The 25,380-nt window shown below is 43.2% G+C and overlaps 1 protein-coding gene across 3 annotated transcripts in view; it reads right to left on the reverse strand.

The window, feature by feature from the left end:
• SPAG17 (sperm associated antigen 17) overlaps nt 1–25,380 on the reverse strand; it is a 173,573-nt gene that overhangs the window by 141,037 nt on the left and 7,156 nt on the right. For all 3 annotated transcript variants that reach the window (XM_019655832.1, XM_019655831.1, XM_019655830.1), the window contains exons 2-3: nt 10,275–10,415; nt 9,358–9,441 (exon numbers count right to left, since the gene is read on the reverse strand). In XM_019655832.1, the coding sequence (XP_019511377.1) occupies nt 9,358–9,441; nt 10,275–10,415 (225 nt within the window). The remainder of the gene's footprint in view (nt 1–9,357; nt 9,442–10,274; nt 10,416–25,380) is intronic.

The following is a 25,380-nucleotide window of genomic DNA, read 5'->3' on the forward strand; positions in this document are numbered from 1 at the left end:
CAACTGCAGATTTGGTACATAATAGACACTCGAATATGTGTGGAACACATGAAAATGAAGCATTTCTTAAAGCTTAGTGATTGAGTGTCACTTGATTTAGCCAAAGCTGTGTGCCACCTGTACTATAAACCTAATGTTTTTCTCTAAACTGACTACAAACCAAGTTTTAAGATATAATTTAGCCCTATCCTAAGCCACAAATTTGGAGACACTGCAATTTCGTATTCCCATTTTATTTTTAAATACACATTCAAATAAATATATATTTAATGAAATATATACATATTTTATCCATAAACCATCTAAAATTATCTCACAGGGGATGAATGGATGGAGAAGATTGACTTTTGAATGAATGAGGCATGCCTTCTGAGGTGTAGAGCCCGCCCTGGACACTGATTTCCGCTCTGGCTGGTGACTGTGAACCAATCATTTGAGGATTCTAGGTTTCAATTTCGATTTCCCCGTTGATACTACAGAGAGATTACTAGCTCTTCTGCCCAGCTCACATGACAGTATAACAATGTCATGAGAAACTGGTTGTGAAATCTCTCTTTTGGCCCAAATGTGAGATTTTATTATTATATTTATTTATTTTAGAAATGGTTGCTACTACTGCATATTCCTTAGGGCATGCAGACATTGGTACCCATTACATGACATAACAAAAGAGAATGTATATTAGTCTCCACCATGGCCATGAAGTCTAGTATAATGGAATAGCCCAAATACCCCTAGACCAACCACTGATGCGTCTTTTCTTTTTCTTCCCTCACTCACTTAATTGTTAGCTTATCTTTCATTGAGCATATTCCACTTAGTGAAAACCCTGCTCCTAATGTGCACACCCATGTTCATGGCAACATCCTTCACAGAGTCAAGTGAGGGAAGCAACCTGAGTGGCCATCAGTGACTGAACGGATAAACAAAATGTGGTCTGTACATAGAACGGAATACTGCTGCACGTGGTGTGTTCATGCACTGAGTATTATTCAGGCATGAAAAGGAAGGAAATTCCGACACATGCTACAACCTTGAAGACATTCTGCTGAGTGAAATAGGCCAGTCACAAAAAAACAAATACTGTATAATTCCACTTTTAGGAGGACCTCAAGTAGTCAAACTCATAGAGACAGAAAGAAGGATGGTTGCAAGGGGCTGGGAGAAGGGAGAAGGGAGAGATGTTTTCCAATATAGAATTTCAGTTTTATAAGATGAAAATGTTATGGACATTGGTTGCAAGACAATATGAATAGATTTAACACTGTGAACTGTACACGTAGAAATAGGTAAGACGGGGGTCGGCCGAGTGGCTCAGTTGGTTAAGAGCTCACTCAAGAGTGTGAGCTCTGAGCAACAGGGTCGCCGGTTCTATTCTGGCCAGAGCTGAGCTGCCACTGAGCTGCTAAAAGGCTCAGTTAAAAAAACAAAAAGAAAAGAAATAGGTTAAGATGGAAAGTTTTATGTTATGTGTTTTTTCCACAATGAAAAACTAACAATTAAAAAAAAACCCTGCTCATAGATGTTTCTAGCTCTTCCATGCTTCCATTCGCCATGAACAAGAACAGAAATTTTAAAAATAATAGTATCGTTATTTTAATTTTAATTATTTAATTATTAATAGCATTAATAATTATCATTAATGACAGGTAAACTTCACTGGACACTTGCTCTATAGCACTTCAGGTACTGTGCTAAGTATTTTACATTTACTACTTCATTCAATCATCACTACAGCTTTATGGGTAGATACTATTCTCAATGCTGACTTTTCCAAGAGCAGTGATGTAAGGGGTCCGAGATTAGACAGCTAGGAAGTAGGAGGATGAGGGTAAGAGCCCAGGCTGTCTGGTTCAGATCAGAGCATCTTACCACTCAGTATCTGTCTCACCAAACTAGCATTCAGGAGATGAACTCAGCACTCACCGATTAGCTTAGGATTTCAGAGAGGTGTCTTCCTATACCTCCATCTCTGATGAATATGTATTAACTTCCCTCTCATCTCTCATCTTTCTCTCTCCCTTTCCCCAAAGAAACAGATTCAGTCACCTTAATCATTTAAATCTCAACTGTAAAAGCTGTAAGCATTAAAAATGCCCGTTGATCCAAACATTTGGGGAGAAGCCACTCATCAGCATGGCTCAAAAAACGACTAAAATCATTTGACTCCGTCATCATCCACAGATATGGTTATTTTTGTTTTTTGTTTGTTTGTTTTTTGCCTCAGTAGTAGGAAAACATATCACAGAACTACTAAGAGGTTTAAAGCTTAATTCTAATTCCTAACCATAGCTTGTATTTAAGGACTGTGAAACCACAACCACCACGTGCAGAATCTACACTATGCATCCTCAATTTCTGTGTGATGCGAGCAGGAGGAATGGGGGCTCTGAGTCAACGAGTTATTTAAGCTATCTGAGCTCCCTTTCACTACTTGTAAGTACCTCCTGGCAGTTGTTGAGAAGCTAGGGTTGGCTAATATATATGAAGCACCCAGCGCACCAGACTTGGAATAAACTAAATGTTCCATAAGTGGTGACGATCATTATTACTATCTACAGAGGTGGATTATTCGCAGTCTTAGACACAGGAATGGAATGGCATGGTCCTCCTGATTCCTTCCCTGACATCCTTCCACTCATGGCGGATGTGAAGTGTGGAGTGTTAGAGAGGCGCCAGGACCCACACCGCCAAGGCCGTGCTGGCTTCTCTTCCTTGGCTGAAGTTTGCTTCACTCTTGTGACTGCTCCTGCACTGGTTTGTGTCCTGGAATTCTTGGGGAGCTTCCTGCCTCACCCAGCAATTCTCCCACTGACCCAGGGTCTTAGCCGGCACCCCAGTTCTTGTGTGATGTGTGTTTCCTGCTGTGGAATCCCAGGCTCCTCAGCTTAGGACACCCCTTCTCCCCAGGGACAACCCCCATCCTTCTAGATGTTCACTACCCGCCATGCGGGCTGGCCAGCTGCCCGTGCCCCAGGGTGGGAAGGACTTAGGGCAGCGTTTGGACATTTTTGAATGCATGCCTTTGCTTGGGCTGCGCTTTTCTTTAAGAACAGAACCCCAGGTTTCAGATCTGAGAGGCAAACATAGCTGTGCCCCGAGAACCTACACCTAAAGCAATAGAATGCTGACCTTCTGCTCCGGGACTAGCCTGGACTTGACTTCCTCTGCCGCGCGGCTCTGTTCTCCAGACCCATGGAGGCTCAGGGGTGAACACATCTGACTGCTTTTTTTCCCCTCCCAGACAAAATTCATTCGGTTGTGAGTCTTCGTAACCCTTTCCTTGATCACTCTTTCTACTGCTTGGATTTCTAATCTTCTTTTCTTTGGGTGAGAAATGCCTCCGAAGCCCAGACTTTGGCACAATGACTTCTAGATTGTTTTCATAGCCCCAGTGTTGTACTTCTCTGTTATAGCTCCATATTCCTAAATTTCATTCCAAGTCATTATTTTACATTTATAAATATCAAGTTGTATTAATTGGTTCCAGCTTTCAAAATGTTCCGTCCGAGGTTATTTTCTGCTATTTTGATAGTGGTTTCTAATCCTGGAGTGCCGAGGCCCTGGTGTGGGCCATGTCCTGCAAGCATCCCTCAAGGACTGATGTGGAATGGAAAAGATACACAGGTCCCGGGCCGCGCCGTACTCTTTGAAGACTGTACTGGCCGTAATAGCTTCAAAGAATTTCAACAAGTTCCTAAGACATGACCTTCCCTTTCCGAAAACCACGTTGGCCGGGCTTGCCTTCATCAAGCTGTGCTTTTCTAAGCATCCTTTCACTTGATCTCCTGCAGCAGTTTTTAATACTTTCCCCACAAGTGAAGTTAAACTAACTGGCCTGTAATTTCCTGGAGTGTCCCTAAGCTCTATGAAATAACGGCATTAGCTTGGCTCCCTTCCAAGTCTTCCTGAATTTTTTTGTTTTGTTTTGTTTCAAAATGCAGGAATGAAAAGGCCAGACAATGCTTCCTGTCTCCTTTCTCCTTCGTTTCTTCTGTGACATACTGATCTTTCTGTTCCCAGTAGATCTGCCATTTTAATAACTTTAAACCTCCTTAAATGGTTTCACATATTGTTTGTTACTATCTCTGAAGCAAGAGATTCCCACTTTTCATTTGACAAGGGTCCCCCCCCCAAGAAAGGGCTTCTAATCCTATTGAATAGGCTGTTAATTTGAGGCACTGTTTAAGAAATAAGTTTTATATTAGGGATCGGGAAAAGGGAGGCAACCAGATTATAATTGATTCTATGTTCTTGGGAGTTGTTATGAATATATGCTTGAGAAAGAGCTATGAAATATGTCCTCACACCCATGAATAGAGACAAAAATAAAAATATAGAACTATTACATCAGGGAATACTAATCCAATGTACTAGCAAAGTGTCTTAGAAATATGGTGAAACTAATTAGATTTGATGATATAAAATTTGCATCCTATATCTTTTTTTAACTGCATTTGGTCCATTATTTTCAAATCTAATATCAGGAAACTCTTTCCACATTGAATAATCTCCCGGAATGATTTCCCAATAGAAAAGCCCGTAGAAATATTTTAATTAAAACGTTTCGGTTAAAAAAATAAGGCCTTATGTTTTTACTGATAGGAGAGGAAAATTAATAATTATTTGCATTTGTAAAATTGCAGTATATCACATAATCTTCAGAATTGTCCAAGTCCATTATTGTATAGAATTGACTATTAAACAAGCCACCAACTAGGGCATAAAAACTTGATTTTTCTAGGCCAGTTTTGTTTCAGTAGCCTTTTGGTTTTTTGTTCTTTGGTGATCTAATTTGTCTTCTCTGAATAAGTCACAGGTAGACACATAAACCACAGCCTCTGTGTGGATGGAGGCATTCCAGGTAGAGGCACAATGACTGCCATCATGAAATGAAGAGAACCGTGAAGTGGAATCTAACACTTTGAAGAAAATTGACTTTGATTTATATAGATAAGATGGGTAAACAAATCCCTGTCCAGTTGGTAGGGTTTTTTTTCTTTCTAATTTATCAAAGCCACAATTTCAAAGTCCAAAATTTGCACCTCTCTTTTATAATGCTCATTTACTGTGTATCAGATTTTATCATAAGCAGGAGTATCTTTGCATGGCCAGTACACATTGACATTTCTCATGGGGAACATTTCAGTTGGCTTTGAATGATTCTTAATATTCTCCTTTTTAATTCTGGTCAGGACTGACTATAACTGCAAATGAACAGGTCGGATTCTCTACATGAGCCATAAAACATATACACACTGAGAAATTTCTGTGTATACTTAGCAAATAAATTTAAGTTCCAGGTGTGAATCTTAGAGCATGGATTTTCCCGAGTGTTTGATATGTTTTCTCATAGGTTCCCATCTTTAGGACATTAAAGTTATAATTAAAATAGGTGCAGGATATACCTTTTTATTTAGTGTATATAGTACCACGTAACTACAAATTTACTACTCATTCGTTCAGTCTCCTCCTGTCTTTGCTTAAACTGTGCCCTTCTCTGTGCTCTCTCCCACATTTGTATGTCAAAACCTACCCATCCAAGGATGAACACGTTTCTCTGAGCCCAGTGAAAAGAGTGCTGGGTATGTGGTAAAGTGGAAAAACTTGAGGCAATGTATTTAACTAGTTCAATTTTCTAACTAGTAGGCTTTCTACCTTCTCTTTGCTTCCATCTCCCTATATATAAAATGAGGGTATTTATCTTTCCTTTCAGAATTGTGATATGGATTAATTGGGATGACATATTTTAAAAGATCAAAATTGTCAGGCCCCCTTTCCTTGCCCTCCCAACACCACCATCTCCACAAAGCGTCGCTAGATCCCGCCCGTCCCCCAGCCACCCTGGCTAATGGCAACCTCATCTTCCTTGAAAGGCCCACAACACTTCATCTGTTCCTCAGGGATTTCACTATTTTCTGCACTGGGTTATTTATTCACTCAACAAACATACTTGGAACACCTACTATGTGTCAGGCTCATATTTCCCCCCCCCTTTTTTTTTTTTACCTAGTCCTTCAGTTTCCTGAGGTTAGAGTCTTTATAACATTCCTATTCCCCCCTCCAGCCTCCAGGTAGTGTTTGATGCTAGTGCCGGAACAAGATATACCTCTTTGGTATTTGGTAAAACACCACTATTTTGTAAAACTGGTCACTATATAACACAGGCAGTATCTGTATCCATTTTCCTATGTATCCACATCCTTGAAAGGAACTACATGCTGGAAGTCGTGCTTATCTGTTATACCAGTGCATGAGATCATCACCTTCATCCTCATTAAATAATAATAATAATAATAATAATAATAATAATAATGTAATAGCTCACATTTCTGAGACTACACACAAAGACGATTATTCTATTCCCATTCCCACATGAGTCCGTGGGGTAGTTGCTTTCAGAGCAAGACATAGCTTCCAAAAAGAGGTGAATGAACAAATGGACTGTAGCTAGGTCTCTGTGGAATTACATTAGCATAAATCTAAGCTGGTTTTCAAAGACCTGTGGTTTATAAATAAAGACTCTCTCATATATACAATATCATGGCTAGATGAAATTTGCAAGTTTCAGGGGAAATGACACAATTTCAAAATGAGGCTGTGTGTACACAACACCAAGCCATCCAAATGAGAGCTTGAGCAAATCATTTAGGAATGTGGTTCTTGCTTGCCCAGACATTTCAAGTCGTTATTGGAAATATGGAATGCGGTTCCGACACTATTTTACTACTTGTGGATGAATTGTACTATGGCAAAGTTTCACTTTAATTTGGTGCTCCGAATGCACCATAGGCTAGAAACCAGAAAGCCAAATTGGTCAGAACTGTGTTTGAAGGAAGAACAGTGAGGCTCTGATCTGAAGCTAAGGAGAGTACCCTACAAATAGAAGTTGATGGAAGCGCATTGCTTTTGTATCTATTTTGAGTTCTCTCCTCAAAATGAAGGTCTAAAAGAAAACAGAGCGCTATGAATTTCCTATGTAATATGACCAATTTTGTTAGATTATCTTTTCTTACCCGTGGCAGTTTCCTTTGAGAAAGAAAATATAGGACTTCGTAAACAGGCTCCTGAGGTTCAAGTGCTCTCCTGTTACATGTCACCGTGCAAGACTTCAGGCAAAATCGGACTTGAGTGGGCTGTCCACATCCTTCAAAAGTCCAGATATCTCAAACAAGTTTGGCTTCTAGGCCTCGTTCATGGTCACCGCTCACAACTAATTGGGGCTCCCAGTAGGCATTGCCTGAAGCTTTTCAGTTCACTTCGGATGAGGTACCAGGATCCAAAGTACCCGACCAGGTCCTAAGGTTGGAAGGACTGAGACTAGACATGCTCCCCTCTTCTCCAGATGTGCGTTCTGTCCTTGGCTGATCTGACCAGGAGCCATTGGGTTTTGGCTCTTTATCCATTTGTTTTTTAAGATTTTATTGGGGAATTGAGGAAGGGGAACAGTGTTAGGGAATTGGGGAAGAGGAACAGCCAAGTTGTTGTCCTCCAGTCTTAGTTGTGGAGGGTGCAGCCAGCTCAGCTCCAAGTCCAGTTGCCATCTGGCTGCCCAACAGCAACTGTGGCCGCTCATCTCAAGGTGCCATGTTCAATCTTAGTTGCGGGTGGGCATAGCCTACCATCCCATGCAGGAGTCGAACCAGCAACCTTGTTGTTAGGAGCACGTGCTCTCACCAGCTGAGCCATCCTGCCACCTGTTGGCAGCTCAACAGCAGCTCAGCTCGGGCGCAGCTCACTGGCCTATGTGGGAATTGAACTGGCGACCCTGTTGCTCAGAGCTTGCGCTCTTAACCAACTGAGCCACTTGACCGGCCCTCTTTATCCATATTTGCTACAGTGATTGATATTAATGCACATCGGGTGCTCCCAAGGTCCCAACCCTGTGGTTCTCATTCTGCCTTCCCTTTCCTTCTGGAACCACTCAGTGAAGGGTATGTGAGCGGGTGAGGGAGATGTCTTGCCCAAATGCTTCCCTGAAAGAATGTGGTATAGCAGCCAGATGTGCAATGGACCTCCCCTGAGTGAGGGACACACAACCAAAGGTCCCAGCACATGCTGTGGAGACGTGGCTTTCTAACTGAACGTGGGTCTGTACACCGTGCCATCCCATATCCCAGTGAAAGCACCTGTCCAGATCAGACTTCAAAACTGGCCAGTTATCATCCCTGATTTTTACTGAGCATCTCTGAAGAAGAAAGGGTTCTCTGGGGGCTAATTGATGCCAGGCCTGAGAACTGGACATAGGTTTCTATGGCTACTTCAGAAAAAAAATTTCTCATAACTGAAATCCAGGTATCACCTACTGTTCCACCTGGTGCACACACATTGAGAGCATTATAACAAAAGATGGTGGGCATGTTATTTAACTCTAACTGCACAGAATAAATATTAGAGCAAGAATATTGGAGCAAGAGTTAATGCTATAAAATCCACAGCACTGTGAGGCGTAAATAAATCCAATAAAACTCGTTCAGATGGTATTCAGGCAATCCTACAGGGGCCGTTATGAAATCATCCAAGATCTGAGACACATAAAAACTTTATTAGTCATCACTGAAATAGAGTGCAAACAAGTTTGTCTTATAAAGATCCAAAAATCCTTACGCTTTTAGCCTGCAGAGCCATAAAACAGTGCCTGACAAATTTTAAGTAATATTCTAATTAATCGCTGGGTTTTATAGTGCCTTGTAAGCTGTAGGTTAGATATTAACAAGGCAGAGTGAGGAGAAATCCCCTTGCACTGAACATGAGGTTTAAGTCCTTTGCAAAAACCCACCCGTCAGCCAAGCCAGGCTTTCGTGTGACGTATCTGCTAGACCTGGGATGGACCATTTCATCTGAAGATCATTGTCATTTTTGCACTGATTAAAGTAGGATGTGAAATGTGCTTAAAGTTCACAAACAAATGAATGGAAAATTATTCCAGCTGTGGTTCTGTCTTGGGCAGGAAACGGTTTTGGGGAGGTATTTTTACATTATTTCTTTGGTGAAAGAAACACTTTGTAACACACAAATAATATGACCCCCTTTAATACTCTCACATACTCAATAATTACCATGACCAAGTATGACCAAACACTCTTGTATATAAAAATTTCTGATTTATGTTCTTTAATTGGATGCAGCGATGGTGGAGACAACCTAGAACCATTTTATTCCTAGAAAGGGATTTAGTTAAAAGGAAGGCAGATTTTTTTTAAGGGCCTATATTCAGGAACAAACAGCTCCAATGAGAAGCAAGAATTTTGCTTTCAAAGAACAAATTAAAATTTTTTAAAGTGGCTATAAGATGATCACTTTAACCCTCCTTTTTAAAAATGTACCAAAATCTCTTTAATAAACACGTTCACCTACCTCGTGATACAAGGGAGCGCTACCCACCGCAGGTTTCTTTGCCTTTTTAGATGGTGTTCCAAAGAAGGCACTTGATTCATTGATCTGTAAGAAAATGAATTCAGCTACATGAAAAAGAAAGGCGTAAAGAGCACTCAGATATATGTAACTTTCAAATAGCTAAGTGCCTGGAGGGGTTGGGGAACCCAGCAAGGAAGAGCTAGTTATCGATGAGGTGAAATAGTTATCATCACTGTGACAAACCGTTAAGTAATTGCATAGGTATCTGCCATCTGACAGGACTGGTCTACGTTATCGGGCCCCTTGGGCCTCTGACAACTACGATTCTCTTAGACTCCATTTTTCTAGTTAGTGATGGGCTTCCCTGGAACATGAAACAGTTTCACCTTTTATTATTATTGAATCTTTCATCAAATAATTCCTCACAGAACCAAGCATGGAGCTTGGCATGCCCTCAGACGTTTTTGATAAATGAATGAATGTCGAATGGGAAACATTCACGGACTAATAATAATAATGATGATAATAATAATAATAATAATACTAGGCGGCCGGTTGGCTCAGGTGGTTAGAGCACAGGCTCATAACACCAAGGTTGCCGGTTCGATTCCCACTTGGGCCACAGAGCTGTGCCCTCCACAACTAGACTGAAGACAACTACTTGACTTGGAGCCGATGGGTCCTGGAAAAGCACAATGCTCCCCAATAAAAATTTCTTAAAATAATAATAATAATAATAAATAAAATTCCAGATTAAATGGTTCAAACTTATTGTAGCTAAGTGTTTGTTTCAAGTAATCCACCTAAGTTTACCAAACAGCCAAAGAATATGATAGTATTTATTTTACTATTTTATTCTATTGTTTTGAAAGGAAAAAAAGTCTTGGAGGGGCTTGGGAGTAGGAGGGGACAGGTACCTGCTGGAGAAGGTCTTGCCACGACACCACACTGAAGAGTTTACGCTGAGGGGCCTGGACGGCAAGGGTGAGGGCTCGGATGAGAAGATCGTCCTCAGTCCGGTTTCCAACTATGAACGCGACGGAGCCCTTCCAATCGTTCTGTTACCAGAAGGAATTAGATTCTAAATACTCCTGACTAGGTAACTGTGGCAAAGGCTTCCACTGAAAAACAGGAGAATTTCCCCGCAAACCTTACTTGAAAGACAGAGCCGACCTGGTAGCGTGCTGGCTTCCTGATTCAAGTGGCCGCCAGGGGGCAGTATTGTGCCAAATTTCATGCCACTTGACCTAAACGCAATTTTCTTGAGAAACTAGGCCTTTTTTTTAAGAGGGACAATTTTAAAAAGTGACACACTTTCACTAGGCTGCTGTCCACGAATAATTTGGTCTTGGAAAGCAATCGTTCATTCATAGGTGCAAAACATACACTGAGATATAACCTCAAAAGTTGAAATCTTTTGTTTTGTTGCCTGATACATCCTAGGACTCCAAACGGTGCTGGGCACCTAGTAGGAGCTCAATAAATATTTTATTGAATGCTGGGTAATACTGAATTAGTTACCAAATGGGCTTTTCTGTGCGATAAAAATTCAATCCCTGAAATTTGTGCAAAGCACAGAACTAGAACACATCTTTTTCTCTGAATGTAACACAAGAATTTAACTGTTAATTCACCAATGAGTTCTTTCCACTTCCAGAAGCATTAAACTTGGACATGAAATTTTCCATCAAATAATTGAAAGAAATGTTACTAAAGACAGTATCCTTATTCAGCAATCCATCCCTTCCTACTATAATTTCTATTGGGAAGCAGTTCTCTGGAGGAGATTAAGAATGGATCTCCCTGGATTACCTACTGTGTGGTGCCCAGGGAGAGCCAAACTCAAGCAGATTAGGTCTAGGGCTTTTGAACACTAAGGATTTCATGGGGAGATGAGCCAAACACACACAATAAAGACATACAGACAGAGAGATAATAATAAGGGAGGGGACTCGAGCCATATGAGATCTTAGTTTTCCATTTATAAAATAAAGTGGTTCGACAGGGCAAGATCTGCGCCCCTCTTAGCTCCACTCCAGAAATTGGATTCAAATAGAGTCAAACTCCCCCTTGTTGGATTCAAAAACAATGTCTAAGAAGACTTGGCAATGTTTTACACAATGTAATGAAATGCATAATCTTATGTGGTGCTCTCTGGTTTCTGTCCAGCTCACTGACAGAGCTAGGATATAGGTGCGAGGAAAGACCTCAGTGCAAATCTTTCCTTCCCATCAAATAGCAATTATCATTGAACTTCTCTCCATGGAGACATACAATCTAACAGAACCCACCCAATGTTTAATGCTGTCGCCAAAATAAAAACCATGAGTGGAAGCACAAACATGTGTATTTTACCTATGAAGAGCATGTCTGTGTGTGTGTGTGTGTGTGTGTGTGTATGTGCAAGTAGGCAGCTCTGTGTTTTCCTGTGTTCTATTGCATTTAAAATGTTTTTGCTGTTGTTGTTGTTTGCTAATTAAGCCTAGAAAGACTGATATTCTGTTCTTTAAATATTCTGATTTTGAAAAGACTGAATGATATTCATAATGGACGCTTTAGAAAAAAATTCCATGATCACAAAATGACCTTTCCCACAATGGCTGCCCTTCTTTTCTCTCATCTGCTCTCTCAGTCAAATATGCAACTAGGATCATCATTAAAGGAGAAAATTCTTTTTCCTTCTCACAATCAAGCATACACGGAGGGTGAGCAGGCGATGCCTTGAAGATCCTGTCAGTCACACATTCCTACACTGACGATGAAATGACCATTTCTAACCCTGGTCCCGACTGCAAATGTCCCTGCCAACATTTGAAAGCTCATGGTGACAAGAAAGGGCTGCTTCTCAGCTCTTTTGGGGACAATCCCAGAAAAGGGCCCTGTGGTCTATCCATGAGTTCCTGCTGTCGAAGGCACGTGTTGACTGTTTCAGACCAGAGAAAAAGGAGGAAGGAAGTAACGATTACTGAGCAACGCCATGTGCCAGGCATGTGTTATCTCATTAAATCCCTAAGTAATCTCTTTAAATAGGTGCATTAATACTTTATAGATGGAAAAACAGAGGCCCTACGAAGTTAAAAATCTTGTTAACGGTCATTTTGGCAAAAACCGCATGGAGACCACATACTGGCTTGCGACTTGAGGATCATTTTAGAACAATTTTGAGAGCAAGCCTTTGGGGTCAGAATGCGTTTCTATAATCCTAAAATTGCACCTAATGGCTACTTCAGCCACAGTAAATGTAATAGACAGAGATTTATATCACATGTCAAAGCATATAAACCTTCAAAAATAGATTATGTATTAAATCCTTAAAACACCATAAGATTACCTTTTTATAAATGCTAGTTTTACAAAGACTCAAAGAGGTTAAGGAATTTCCCAAGGTCCCCCTCTCTCACAAAACCCAGTGTTCTTGCTAGTTTGCTGTAAAACATATCTTAACACAAGATCTGTCCCTCCGATTTGTGGCACTATGGCATCTTCTGGGATCCTGCAATTACCCTGAGGTGAGGCAGTTCACCTGGGCTAGAGCAGGTCTACGTTCAGGCTCAGCGTGCTCCACGAGGCCCGCTGATCAGCTAGGACATGTGTCTCCATTGGAAGGGGGCTGAAGATGTCAGCATCCCATCTGCACTCTCTAGCCCACCAAACTCCTGCTCTAGAAGTCAGATTTGGCAAAACAGGGCCCCAGGGGACTTTTTCGGAGTCATGGATTAGAGTCTAACCACATCACCAGCACCCAAGGAAGCATGAAATGGGCTGATCAGAGAGAGGGCAGTGACACAAAGCAAGATTGCCTGGAGAGAAGGGTGCACCCATGGGCACGCTGCACTAGGGGGCAGCGAGATGCCAGGAAATGCACAATCATTCAGATAATGAGGAGCAAGTTGTGTCTTGTGTCTAATTAGGAAGAACCATTCCACGATGCTCTGCAAATCTCATTTCTGAATCTTTCTCTTAGTATTCCAGAACAAATGTAAATTCCAAGTCTCTACTAACTGGCAGCAGGTTTAGAAAGAGGAAGATTTTTAAAAAAATCAACCACAAATTGGATTTGGCAGAATACTATTAAACATACCCCTCCACTCGGATCGCACCCAACACACAGTCACACAAAGTCCTTAAGTTTGGATTCGCCGGGTAGCAAGAGAGCCTTAGCACAGAGAAAACAAAGGTTGGCCGTGGGGGAGAGATGCAATCACCATGGTACAACCTGACCCATCCTCCCAGGGAGCTCTGTGGTGCTCCTACCTAGCCATGGATGAATTGGTTTAAGACAATTCAAGAAGTGTGGATGTACTTAGCAGCATGAGCCTAGAGAAAGAAAATGTGAATCATTTTAGAAAACTCCACTGGATGCATCCAGTAGTGAAGGAAGAGGGGTGCAGTCTGGTATACCTCAGACACCTCAGGAAACAGCTCTCCACACCAGGAGGCACCTACTGTACCGGGCTATTGCTGAGTCCTGCTCTCTCATAGTATTGATCAAGTCGTTCAAAGGGTGGAATGAAGTCATGTATGGACACAACCCATTACCTTTTATTTACTTGATCAGTCTCACCTAATTTGAAGCCCAGCAGGAGGGCATCTTAACCCAAACACTTCCATACTGGTCTCCTAAGGCAACCAAGTATTCACCTAAATGCCGAAAGCTGGGTTGTCCCACATAATTATGCCTACTGTCCCAGAGACACAGGGTAGATTTATAACTATTTTTCTTTCATATATGGCAGATTCCACAAATGTTATTTCAGCATGCCTATAGCCTACTGTCATTCCAAAAACCCTTTCAACAACAAATGAACAGTAGCTTTTAGGGTCTGGCATTGAGACTGCTTCCTTCTGTTAGTACAAAGAATCAGCTGGTACGATTCCTCAGCTCAGCAAGACCGGAGATGAGGGTCCCACAATCCTTCCTCAGGACCAGCCTGGGCAGGATGAGCTCCAAGAACCAATGGCGGTCAGCACCTTTATTTGGAGACAATGCATAAGAGCCTCAAGTAAAATCAGTGCGACCCTGCAGACGCCACGTTTTGTTATTTAACACTGCAGATTCACAAACCTGTACTCCATGTCAGTGCTCTGCTGAAAGGATGGCCTTTTGTTAAATAGGTTTACTGCCAAATGGATATGGATTTGTGGATGTCTTTCTCATACCCAGTTTTTCCTTCAAAAGGAGTCTTGGATCTCCATCAGCAAAGGAGTGTTAGTACGGGCTGAAGGCCAACAGAAGAAATATTTTTATTACATAGAACTGGCTGCTATAATTGCATTTGTTAAAAAGGAATGCTAACTGTAAAATAAGTTGGAAACATAGGTTAAAAAGTACGGACACGCTGTTATATAATAAACGAGAATAACACAAATGACCAGGATATGCAGTTATCTCCTTTTACTTCCTTTACTAAACTAGCTTATTAGAGACTCTTTTCTAATTATAGGTTCCTCATAAGACGACACTTGAGTCCTCACTTAACTGTGAGAGACATGTTCTAGGACCCCCAGTGGATGCCTGAAACCATGGATAGTACTGAACTCTTTATATATTATGTTTTTTCCTATATATATATGTACCTATGGTAAAGTTTAACTTATAAATTAGGCACAATAAGAGATTAACAACAATAACTAATAATAAAATAGAACAGGGCTGGCCTAGTGGCGCAATGGTTAAGAGCTGGCTTGGGACGCCAGAGGGCCCCAGTTCGGATCCCACATATGAGGGCCAGTGACACTGCCCTCTACAGCTAAGATGCTGAACAACAGCTCAACCTGGAGCTGGGCTGCCGTGAGTCGCCGGCGACGGCGTAGGCTGCAGCCCCTGTGGCAGTGGGTTGCCATGGGCTACCGTATGTACCCAGCAGCCAGCGTGAGCGGCCAGCAGCCGCAGTGAGCGGCCGTCCAGAAGCCGGAGACTGATCTGCCTTGCCCGGGAAAAGCACAATGATGGTGCCAACTTGGGCCAGTGAAACAACGTCCTCCACAACTAGACTGAAGAACAAAAGGACAGCAACTTTTCTGTTCCCCTTCCCCCAATTACCCAGTGCTGTTCCCATCCCCCCAATTCCCCAATAAAAATCTTTTAAAAAAATAATAAATAAAATAAAATAGAACAATGAAAACAATATACTATAATATAAGCTATGTGAATGGCTCTGGGGCCATTATTAAGTAAAATAAAGGTCACTGGACACAAGCCTCATGATACCTCGACAGTACGTCTCATAACCTAGATGGCTACTAAGTGGCTGATGGGTGGGTACAGTATACAGTGTGGACACGCTGGACACAGGGCTGATTTACATCCCGGGCAGGACAGAGCAGGGCAGCGCAAGATTTCATCACACTACTCAGAATGGTGCACAACTTAAAACTTACACATTGTTTATTTCTGAAGTTTTCCACTTAATGTTTTTGGACTGTGGTTCACTGTGGGTAACTGAAACCGCAGAAAGCAAACCCACAGATAAGGGGGGATCACGGCAGTTTGTCATTTTATCATCATGCTGTTATAAGTATTCACTATTTAAGAATTGGTTCACATGGTTGTCACATTTTCTTACCTAGATCCTAAGCTCTTTAGGTCAGAAATGATGTTTTATATACGTGTTTGCACCTCATGGTGCCCAATAGCAACTGGGAAATAGAGCAGGGTTCTGTGTGCAAACACCTGTTGGTGGGTATTTTTTATTTTTTTTAAGATTTTATTGGGGAATTTGGGGGAAGGGGAACAGCGTTGGGGAATCGGGGAAGGGGAACAGACAGGTAGACAAATTGCTGTTTTTGTTCTTCAGTTTAGTTGTGGAGGACGTCACTTCACTGGCCCATGTTGATATTGTGATCATTGTGCTCTTCCCGGCTGAGGCAATCGGTCTCCGGTCATTGGTCGGCCGCTCACAGCAGCCCAGCTCCAGGTTGAGCTGTTGTTCAGCATCTTAGCTGTAGAGGGCAAGAGTCACTGGTCCTAAAATGTGGGATCCAAACCGCAGCCTTGCTGCTCAGAGCTGGTGTCCCAAGCCGAGCTCTTAACCAGCTAAGCCACTCAGTGGGCCCTGTTGGTCGGTATTTTAAAGCAACAGAGAATATGCTTGGACAAAGGATTTGACCCCGGGACCCATAAAGTGGTAGAACGTGGCATATCGGGAAACCATGCAGAGCATACAGTCCACAGCCCTGAAGACCTTTAGGAGGAAAACAGAGTGTATCTGATCTCACGTGGCTCGTACCCGCGGTCAGTGACAGGCGTCTGGGGAGTGATGCCTGCAGCCATTCTGGGACGAGTTTCCCGGGAGTGACTCAGACAAGCAATCAGACGCGAGGGGACGGTGGCAGGTCTACCAGATGGCGGCCAACGGGCACGTGCACTGATGAGAAAACCATTCATTCCTCCCGTCTCTCCCCTGCTTCCTTCCTACTCTCTCCCATTTCTCATCAAGACAGACCTGGACAGCCTGCTCCCTCCTCCCTTCCACCTCCGGCCGACAGGCGGTGAATTCTACGATCCTCTTTCTAGGTGACTTGGACCTGCTCAGAAGCTTCATTTTGCGGGGATGAGTACCGGGGTGGGATGGGAGAGGAGGAGACAGGGCGGAGCCACACCTGAAATACATGGTTGTAGGTATTTCTACAGGACATCCAGGGGAGGCCCGCAGTCGCAACCTCACCGCTGCCTGCGGCAGCAAGGCCCCTGCCCCTCCCCCGTCAGCTCCCGACCTTCAACCCGAGCGCGCTGGACCTGGCTGCGCGGCTCTCCCTGACCCTGTTCGGTGAGGTTACATGGATGACTTGAAACGGGCCACGGTGGGAGTATTTAAACTACGGCAAGACGAATGCTACAAACCAGAGCCTCTCCCTGAAGAAGAAGTTGTTTATTAAACATTTACCAGCAGGTTGCGACCCCCATCCCAGGCAGCTTGTGTGTCTGAGACCGACTTAGAGATGATTCTGACTGAAAAGGCCAAGTCTGCTCGGAGGAAACACTGAGGGCCCAGCAGATTCTCTCCATCTACTGCACCCTCGCCCCAGTACACACGGTGCGGCGCTGTGCTCTCTGAACTGATAAGTGTCTGCTGCTGCGTCAGGTGTGATCCAGCCCTAAGCACTGCCCTTCAACACGGGCTCTAAAGCAGGTGACAAGGTAAGGCCAGGAGGCCACTGTGGGTGGAGCAGGGCCAGTCCACTCCAAGGCGCTCCTTTCCTCCAGACGATCTCGGGGGTCTGTGTCCCCATTCAGGATCTGAGCACTGGGGCCATTGCCATGGGAGGTCCCCAAGCGCCCCTTGCCCAAAGGTCACGAGGCTCCCTCCTATTTTGGTGGCCTTTTGGAGAATCACATGTCATTGTGACATAGTGATTAAGTGTCTGGGCTCAGGAGACAGACTGCCTGGATTCGAATCTCAATGCACCAGCTGTGTGTCCTTAGACAAGTACTTAATTTCTCTGTGCCTCATGTGTAAATGAGGATAACAGTACCTACCTCTTGGCCTTGTTTGATGATTGAATGAGAAACCTACAGAAAGCCTTTCTGAGCACAGCACCTAGCAAGTCATAGCCATCACCATGGATATTATTTTGGGAGGCCTCTGCTTTTATTAGTCATTAGAACAAACATGGTTATTCCATACGTGCTGTGTTATATGTGGAGAGTTAGTGGGTGAACCAAGAAAAAAAATCAAATAGAATATCAACAGTTGCATCGTGCAAAAGCAAATATTCATTCAAACAACAGTCAATTCGTAAAATAATTTTCCTTTTGATGACAATTACCTTGTTAACTGATATGTTTCTAAAATATTTCAGGTCCTTGGAAGAGAGAGCAAAAATCATGAACACAGGAAGTTTAGAATTCTACAGGTCTATAATTTTTGGAGCTCGGGGAGAGAATGTGAGAGTGTGGCAGGACGGACCTTTAAGTCATTTTGCACCTGGCGCAGGTCGGTCAGAGACATCCCCCCGTCACTGACTGTGGAAAAGACGTCAGTTAGAGCCAAATCAGAAGCACAGAGTCTGTAAGGAGATGATGCGCTCTGAGGAAGGCACCCAGAGGACTGGGCACCAGACTTGTTTTCATTAGAGATGGGGACCCACTTACTTGGGTTAAAAATAGAAGAATGTGGGACAGATGCCTGGTATTTGGATTGCAAATCTCAATCTGGTTAATTTTATGGCTCCAAATCTAAAATACAGATGTCGGGTAGGGCTAGTTCTGAAAAACAAAAACGAAGTGATTGACGTTGATTTTTGATAGGGGGCCTTAGTGCACCCCTCTCTCCAGATGAGATGGGCTCCCGGGTCCGTTGCCATATTCTGGCTCCCCCAGGATCCCTACAAGCCTTTTCAGACTCCACCATCCCCTACTTCTGGGTAGAATAAAATTTACCCATATCACCTCCTATTCAGCGCAGGGCCTTAATAGTTGATTTTGGTAACTGGATAAATAAATATACCTCAAGGCTTTAGTGAAGTAAAAAAAAAAATCTTTTAAAAGTATTTTTTTTTCTCTCCAAGCTGTATGCAAAAGGAATCCCAGTGAATCCTGGACCAGCTCAAAGGGGTGCCCTGCTAACAGGGTATTTGAGGCCGTGGGCTGGGCCAGTGGAAACGGCTCCCCTAGCATCACACCACCTAGACAACTGCCTGCTTTGCCCGGGCACCTGGCATATGGTAGCTAGCATTAACTGTTTCTTGAACTTAGCAGCCAAAACCACACACTAAGGAGAATTTTTACACATGCTTAGTATGGGAACACCAGCTAAGTGTGCGGCATTTTATCAGCTACACTCAGTATTTAGGAAGGAGCCATGTCTCTAAGTGACTGAGCACTTGAATTAAAGAAAAAGGGTATTCCTTTGGAGCTCAGACACACAACTCAGTGTCTTATATTCACTGATGAGAACTCAGCAGTCTAGAAGCCCCTGGACTGTGCATGCACACGCTACCTGGCTGGTTTTCTTTGTCTTCATCAACATGACACGTAATCACTAATTAAAATGATCAGTGTTATGGTGCAAAGAAGCAGTGCTCTGAAGGGATGTCAAATTCTGCCTCCATTGTTTTTTAGCCAAATGACCTTGGATCTATCTTTGTAACTCAGTTTTCTCATTTATAAAAATGGGTCTAATCACACAACCTTCCAACGGTTGTTGCAAGGCTCTAGTGAACAGATATACCTAGAGTCATTTTGTGACTGGAAAGCGCCATGGGAAGGTCAAATATTAATATGTGCAAAGGAAATAATGCTAATTTCCCTTATAAAGGCCTGCAAAATGGGTACAAAGAGGCGATTACTTCTGTAATTCTGCGTTTGGATATGTTCCGAGGATCTTTTTTGGACAGTTCGGCCTCTGAGCTTGGACTGTTTGATTGTTTTTCTTTCATTTTTCTGAGTCCTTGGCCCATCCCACCAATCTAGCACATAAGCCTAATTCGGTTTTGCTCCACGCATCAGAGAGTTTTAAGACAGCTATTAAAACACCACATGGAAAAGCTTTGCAGGGAATTCTACTCCACACAGAAACCACAGAAACCGCTACGCACCTTAACTATCTCCCCGCCCCCAAGAGTTGGCTAAAATTACGGCTCCATTATGTTCGTACAATCCAACCGGTTTTTATGGCTTGGAGCAAAATCTGAGGTCCAAATGAACTTCAGAACATAAAAAGTAAGGCAAACCTCAAAAGGAAACAAGCTTCTTTGGGTTTTCAAACAAATATTACATATCAGAGGCATTCTTCTAACAGAGGAGACCCGGCAGAGCCAAGAGGAGTCCTGCTAATTGCCCCACAAATGTAAAAGTGGAATCGGGGACTCATGCAGAAGAGAGAGCTCTTTTCATCATCAGATATGAAAGGCTACAACCTTTCATCACCTCCTGCCTCAGACATGAGACCCGCTTGTGCCTTCCTCGAGTCCCTTCCGTGTTGAGTGACTATTTTCCATATAAAAATTAAGACGTATTTTCAAGACTCAATATTATCTCATTAGTTACCCTACTGTAGGCCTTCTGTTTTGTTTCTTTTCTACCTTTGTTTCTCTGATTTCAATGTCATTTATCCACTAAGCATGGTGGTGTTGTCCATGAATTTGGACAGCCTTGGCACTAGGTACCCAGAAGAAACGCAATAACCAACCAATACTCCTTCTGATGAGCCATCCATCCCTGTAGCTGTTGCTTGGTTAATTACGTCTCATGGACAACTCGGTTTCTAGCAGTTGACGCAAGTGTCCTCACTTATCGTTTGTTTACTACAAGGCCACTGATAGAGTTTGATTTCTCCATCCATCTTGACTGAGCGCAGAATGCCGAGGATACTTCTGATTCCCCCAAATTCAATAAAATGTCCAAGAAATGCCAGTGTTTTGATAACCAAATCACTGTCTCTAATACCTGGAAGCAGGACAGAAATTCTTTGTCTCATCTGTTCTCATTTTTAGGTCTAAAACTCTGGTCTCCAAATTAGGATGTTCTGGGAAAGAACAGGCTCCCAAGGATGACCCTGGGGCAGTGTCATCCTAGATATCATATCAAACTAGATACTCGAGTTTGTATCCTGGTCTAGGGAACGATGGTGTCGCAGAAAACCTGAGACTGCACCTAGAGCAAGAAGTGTGGCAGGGGGTCTGTGCCCTACCTCAATCAACAAACAAAAAAAGGGGGGGGGGCATTTTAACTCAACAAGCATTTGTTAAATTACATGATTAAATATCTATGATGTAACAAATGGTAAAGGATACACAAAAATGACTAAGGGAGTTTGGAAGTGAGCAAACAATGCTTATATTTCAAAATAAGTTCCTTAAGGACCTTTTCCTGTGCAGGCTACCTAACATCAGTCCCTCTGACTGGCCCATCGAGGGAGTTAGGACATGATGCTCTCCAGAGCTGGCTCTGTGCAGCGATCCTGACTTCCAGTTGTCCAGGACCCAGGAGTTGTTCCAGGAAGGGAAGAGGTGGATAAGATGCCAAATCGAAAGTAAAGGGTAAACGGTATTGATCAAAATCCATCAGTCCTGGCCGGAGGACAGATGGGAGTGTGGATGGGTGTCTGAGGCAGTTCCTGAGCTCTTTTTCCTAGAATGCTTGTGATTTTCTTCAGAGTTCCTCCTTTCAGCTGTTACTGTTTTAGGGAAGGGTTTCTTAGGAGGCAGAGAGAGGGTGAGACGGAGGAGAACCAGGAGGGAAGGTGTCACTGTCACGAGGGGAGGAGAGCTGTGTGTCGTCAAAAGCAACTAGAAGGTTCCCAGTGACCTTAGCAAGAGCAGTTCCACTCGAGTGAAAGGGCCTCCTGCAATCTTATACACCCTCATAATTCACGTGTCTCCTTTACAATTTGAACCTTGGTTAAGGACCATGTGACAAAATATTCCAAGTTAATGATTATGATAAATTTTAAGCCCTCGATCTGGCTATGGTTATTAATTTTCTCCAATTACACAGGTACATGGGGCCTATTTATTGGTTACATCAGGGCAGTAATTCATTATAATTATTCTCCTCCTAGTGATTCCCTAATATAGTCCTTACAATAGCTCTTTCAATGGTCGAATGAAAAGAGCACTGGATTTAGTATAGAAAACCTGATTATTAGTCTTGATTCCAACCACATGGTCTTGGAAAAACACTGAAGTACTCACAAACCTGGGCCTTAGCAAAATAATACTTACAGCAGAGAGTCACTCATTCATTCAACCAGCATTTACTGAGGAGTTACTATGTGCCAAACATTAAAATGGGCATCAGGAATAGAATGCATAGGCATAAGGTACAATCACTATCCTTATACAGCACTAGCCTGGGGAAGGAAATATACAAAAAAAGGTGAAAACAGACTATGGGTAAAAGTATTACACAGCTAGAAAGCAGAGGAAACAGTATCCGTTTCTATTATTACATGGTTCACCCGAATTCACTCGCTAACAGTTAACGTTTACTATGCAGGTACCTGCATATGTTATATGTGCTACGCTGGACCTGGAGGATGCGAAGATGAATGAGATAAGGGCAATTCAAGGAAATGAATTACATTTGCATATCTCAACGTCGACAGACTTTCAAAACATAATGCTGAATGAAAAAAGACAAATTGCAGATTTGATAAGTATAATCATGGAACCATCTGTGTAAATTTTAGAAATCATACAGGAAACAAAACTATGTATTATTCACGAATAGAGATACATGGATGCATGGGCTGAGAGGATATACATAAAATTCAGGATAGTGTTTGCTTCTGGAAAGGGAGAAAAACGAGTGGAACAGGGAAAGAGTCCTTCAATATTTTTTTTTACAGTGTTAATTTTTTAAAAAGAAAGAAAATGAGCCATGGTTGATTTTTCACAATGGCACAAATGTGCTTGTCATATTATCCTTTGTGTCTTTCTGCATTTAAAAGAGTACCAGGAAGCAGTCTCTGCTCCCAAAAGACCAGCAGTCTCGTAGGGAAAATACACGTATGAACAGTCATAATGTAAGGTGACGGGCACTTTTCTAGACCGCCTCTCCCCCTGTGTCTCAGGCAGAGCCTCACGGGCACATGCCACTTGAATGACAGTGGAAGGAATCCTCTGTCTGTGTCTCCTGCTTGTCTGCTTTCTGTTCACACAGGGGCCTCAGTTCCACCTCAGAAAGCAAGGCTTTCTTGCTTAGCTTTGGTCCCCTCTTCACATTTCCATCCCAACACCCCCTTCACCAATCTCAATCGCTTGCTCCTTTTCTTGGTTGGGCTGAGGAAGGGATTCTGAGCCCTTCTCTTCTGTACTGGAGCAAATGAGCCACTTTTCTCCAACCTCTTTTACAGCTTTGTTCCTTCAGACCTCCCGTCTTCCTCTCTCCAGTTTTCAGCCCCTTTGCCGCCCTTGCTCTGTCCCTCTTCACACACACACAGCTATCTTCACCGACTCCCAGTTTCCCCCTAACCACGTCCCACCTCTGGATGAAGGCAGAAAGAAGGAAGTTTAGAAGGCTATTGGTCTTAGAAATTAAGGGAGGTGAAAAAGAAGGAACCATAACAGAGAGGTAGAAGTACCAGGAATCGCTGATGATTTGAAATTAGAAGAGAAGGTTCAAGGATGATTTCTAACTTCAACGAACAGGATAGCACCAGGTTTGAACATACCGCATTTGAAGAACATCCATATGTAAACACCTAAGAGTAATGCTAATAATTATTATTATAAATATGTATATCAGGCTACTGTCCCGCGTCCTTTCATATACTTTGATTTTCATACCACTCCGATAAATACAGCAATACCACTAACTAGTAATACTAATTACTAAGGGCTCCCTCCTTCTCAGCGAGCGCCTCCTATTCCTTTATTCAGCAGTGCTATTTGAGCTCCCCTATTCTACCTGTCAGGGGCTGGCGATATGTCACGATAAACCCCCGTCCTTCAGGAGCTTACATTCCTGCGGAGGGGAACTGACCTCTGTAACGCAGAGGTCAGGAACTGAGTCAAGGTCAGAGGATACGTGTTAATGTGTAGTTTAAGTATGGTGGCCAGGGAAGGGGGTATCTGAACAGAATCCTGAGGGAAGGGAGGACGTGACCCTCTTGGGACAGGTCATTCTGGGAAGAGGGCACAACAAGAGCAAAGGCTCGAAGTTGGCAAGGTGCCTTCCGATGGGTCTGAAGATGGACAAAAGGGCCAGTGTGGTCACCGAGGACTGACCGGAAGGGTGAGTCACTGGGGCTACGAGATGACGGCAGAGTGGTTGGCAGAGGCCACCACACACAGGGTCGTAAGAGACCGAAAGGCCATAAGAGAGCATTCGGATTTGACTCCAAGTCTCGTGCATTCAAAGAACCACTCTGGCCACTCTGGGGCAGCACGAGTGGGACACAGACTAAGGCCCGAAGCTCTCGAGTGACTGGAGCTCAGGCAAGAGATATGGCAGCCTGCATCGGGTGTGGCAGGAGGGTGGTGCCAAGAGCATGGATTTGAGATGCATTTCAAAGGCAGAACCAGCAGGAGTTACTAACGATTGATTATGGGGTGCAGAGAAAAAGGAAAAAGACAATGAATGCAAGAATTTAGGCCCTAGTGACTCGCTGGGTGAAGGCTGACGGCATTCAAGGGGAAGGCGAAGGCTTGGCAGAGAGCAGGGTGAAGGGGCAAAAAGGACTTTGGGTTTGAATGTGTGAGGTCTGAGATACTTCAGACTTAGATGTCTTTCCATCCTCTCAATGATTGTTTTAATATCTGCAAGGGAGGCATGACCACTGTCCCTTTTTTAGAGACGTAAAACTAAGGCTTTGAGATTGTCTTCAATTTAAGCCCTGATGACCAGTGGCTTGGGACTAATTCTGGAGCTCAAGAAGAGAACATAGGCCAGGAGGCCGAGACAGTAAAATAGAGCCAGTGAATTTAACCCAGAAGACCGCCGTGTGCGTATCACTACTAGGCAGGTGCAGTGGCCATGAGGGAGAGAATTCAACATATGTACCTTTTGCTACACTTCAGGAATTTGCAGAGATATAGTAAGTAGCACGGAAACTGCAGACTACGGGTCAGAGCAGGACAGCATTAAAGATAACCATCAATGAAGTAGTTTAGGAAGGAGAAACGTCAGTGAGGGCCAGAATGGTGAGGCTTGAGCTCCTCTTGGGAAGATAAAGGGGAGGATTTCAATGAGAAGGAGTTGGATGGGACTCAGGCCAGGGAACTGTGTGGGTGTAGTCAGCATGTGCCCGGGGGTATCACGAAGGCCATTCACCTGGAGTGGAGGGAGATAAAGATGGATGAGCAGAAAAAGGCCACGTTGGGCCGGGCCGGGAAAACCAGGCAGAGCGTCCTGGATTTTGTCCTTGGGTAACTGGGGGCCGCTGATGGTTTCTACAGCTAGCGCTGAAACATGGTCAACATTCACCATTCTTTAGCTAACATTTTCCTCGGATGTTGCCAAACTTATATTGGCAACGCTTGCATTTTACTTATATTTAATATTTTTCATTTGCAATAAAAATGATCACATATAACATCTAGGTAGATATTTTGACATGCTAATTCCCTTCGGTTCCA

The sequence above is a fragment of the Hipposideros armiger genome, unplaced genomic scaffold (genome assembly GCF_001890085.2).
Source record: "Hipposideros armiger isolate ML-2016 unplaced genomic scaffold, ASM189008v1 scaffold_247, whole genome shotgun sequence".
Taxonomy (NCBI): domain Eukaryota; kingdom Metazoa; phylum Chordata; class Mammalia; order Chiroptera; family Hipposideridae; genus Hipposideros; species Hipposideros armiger.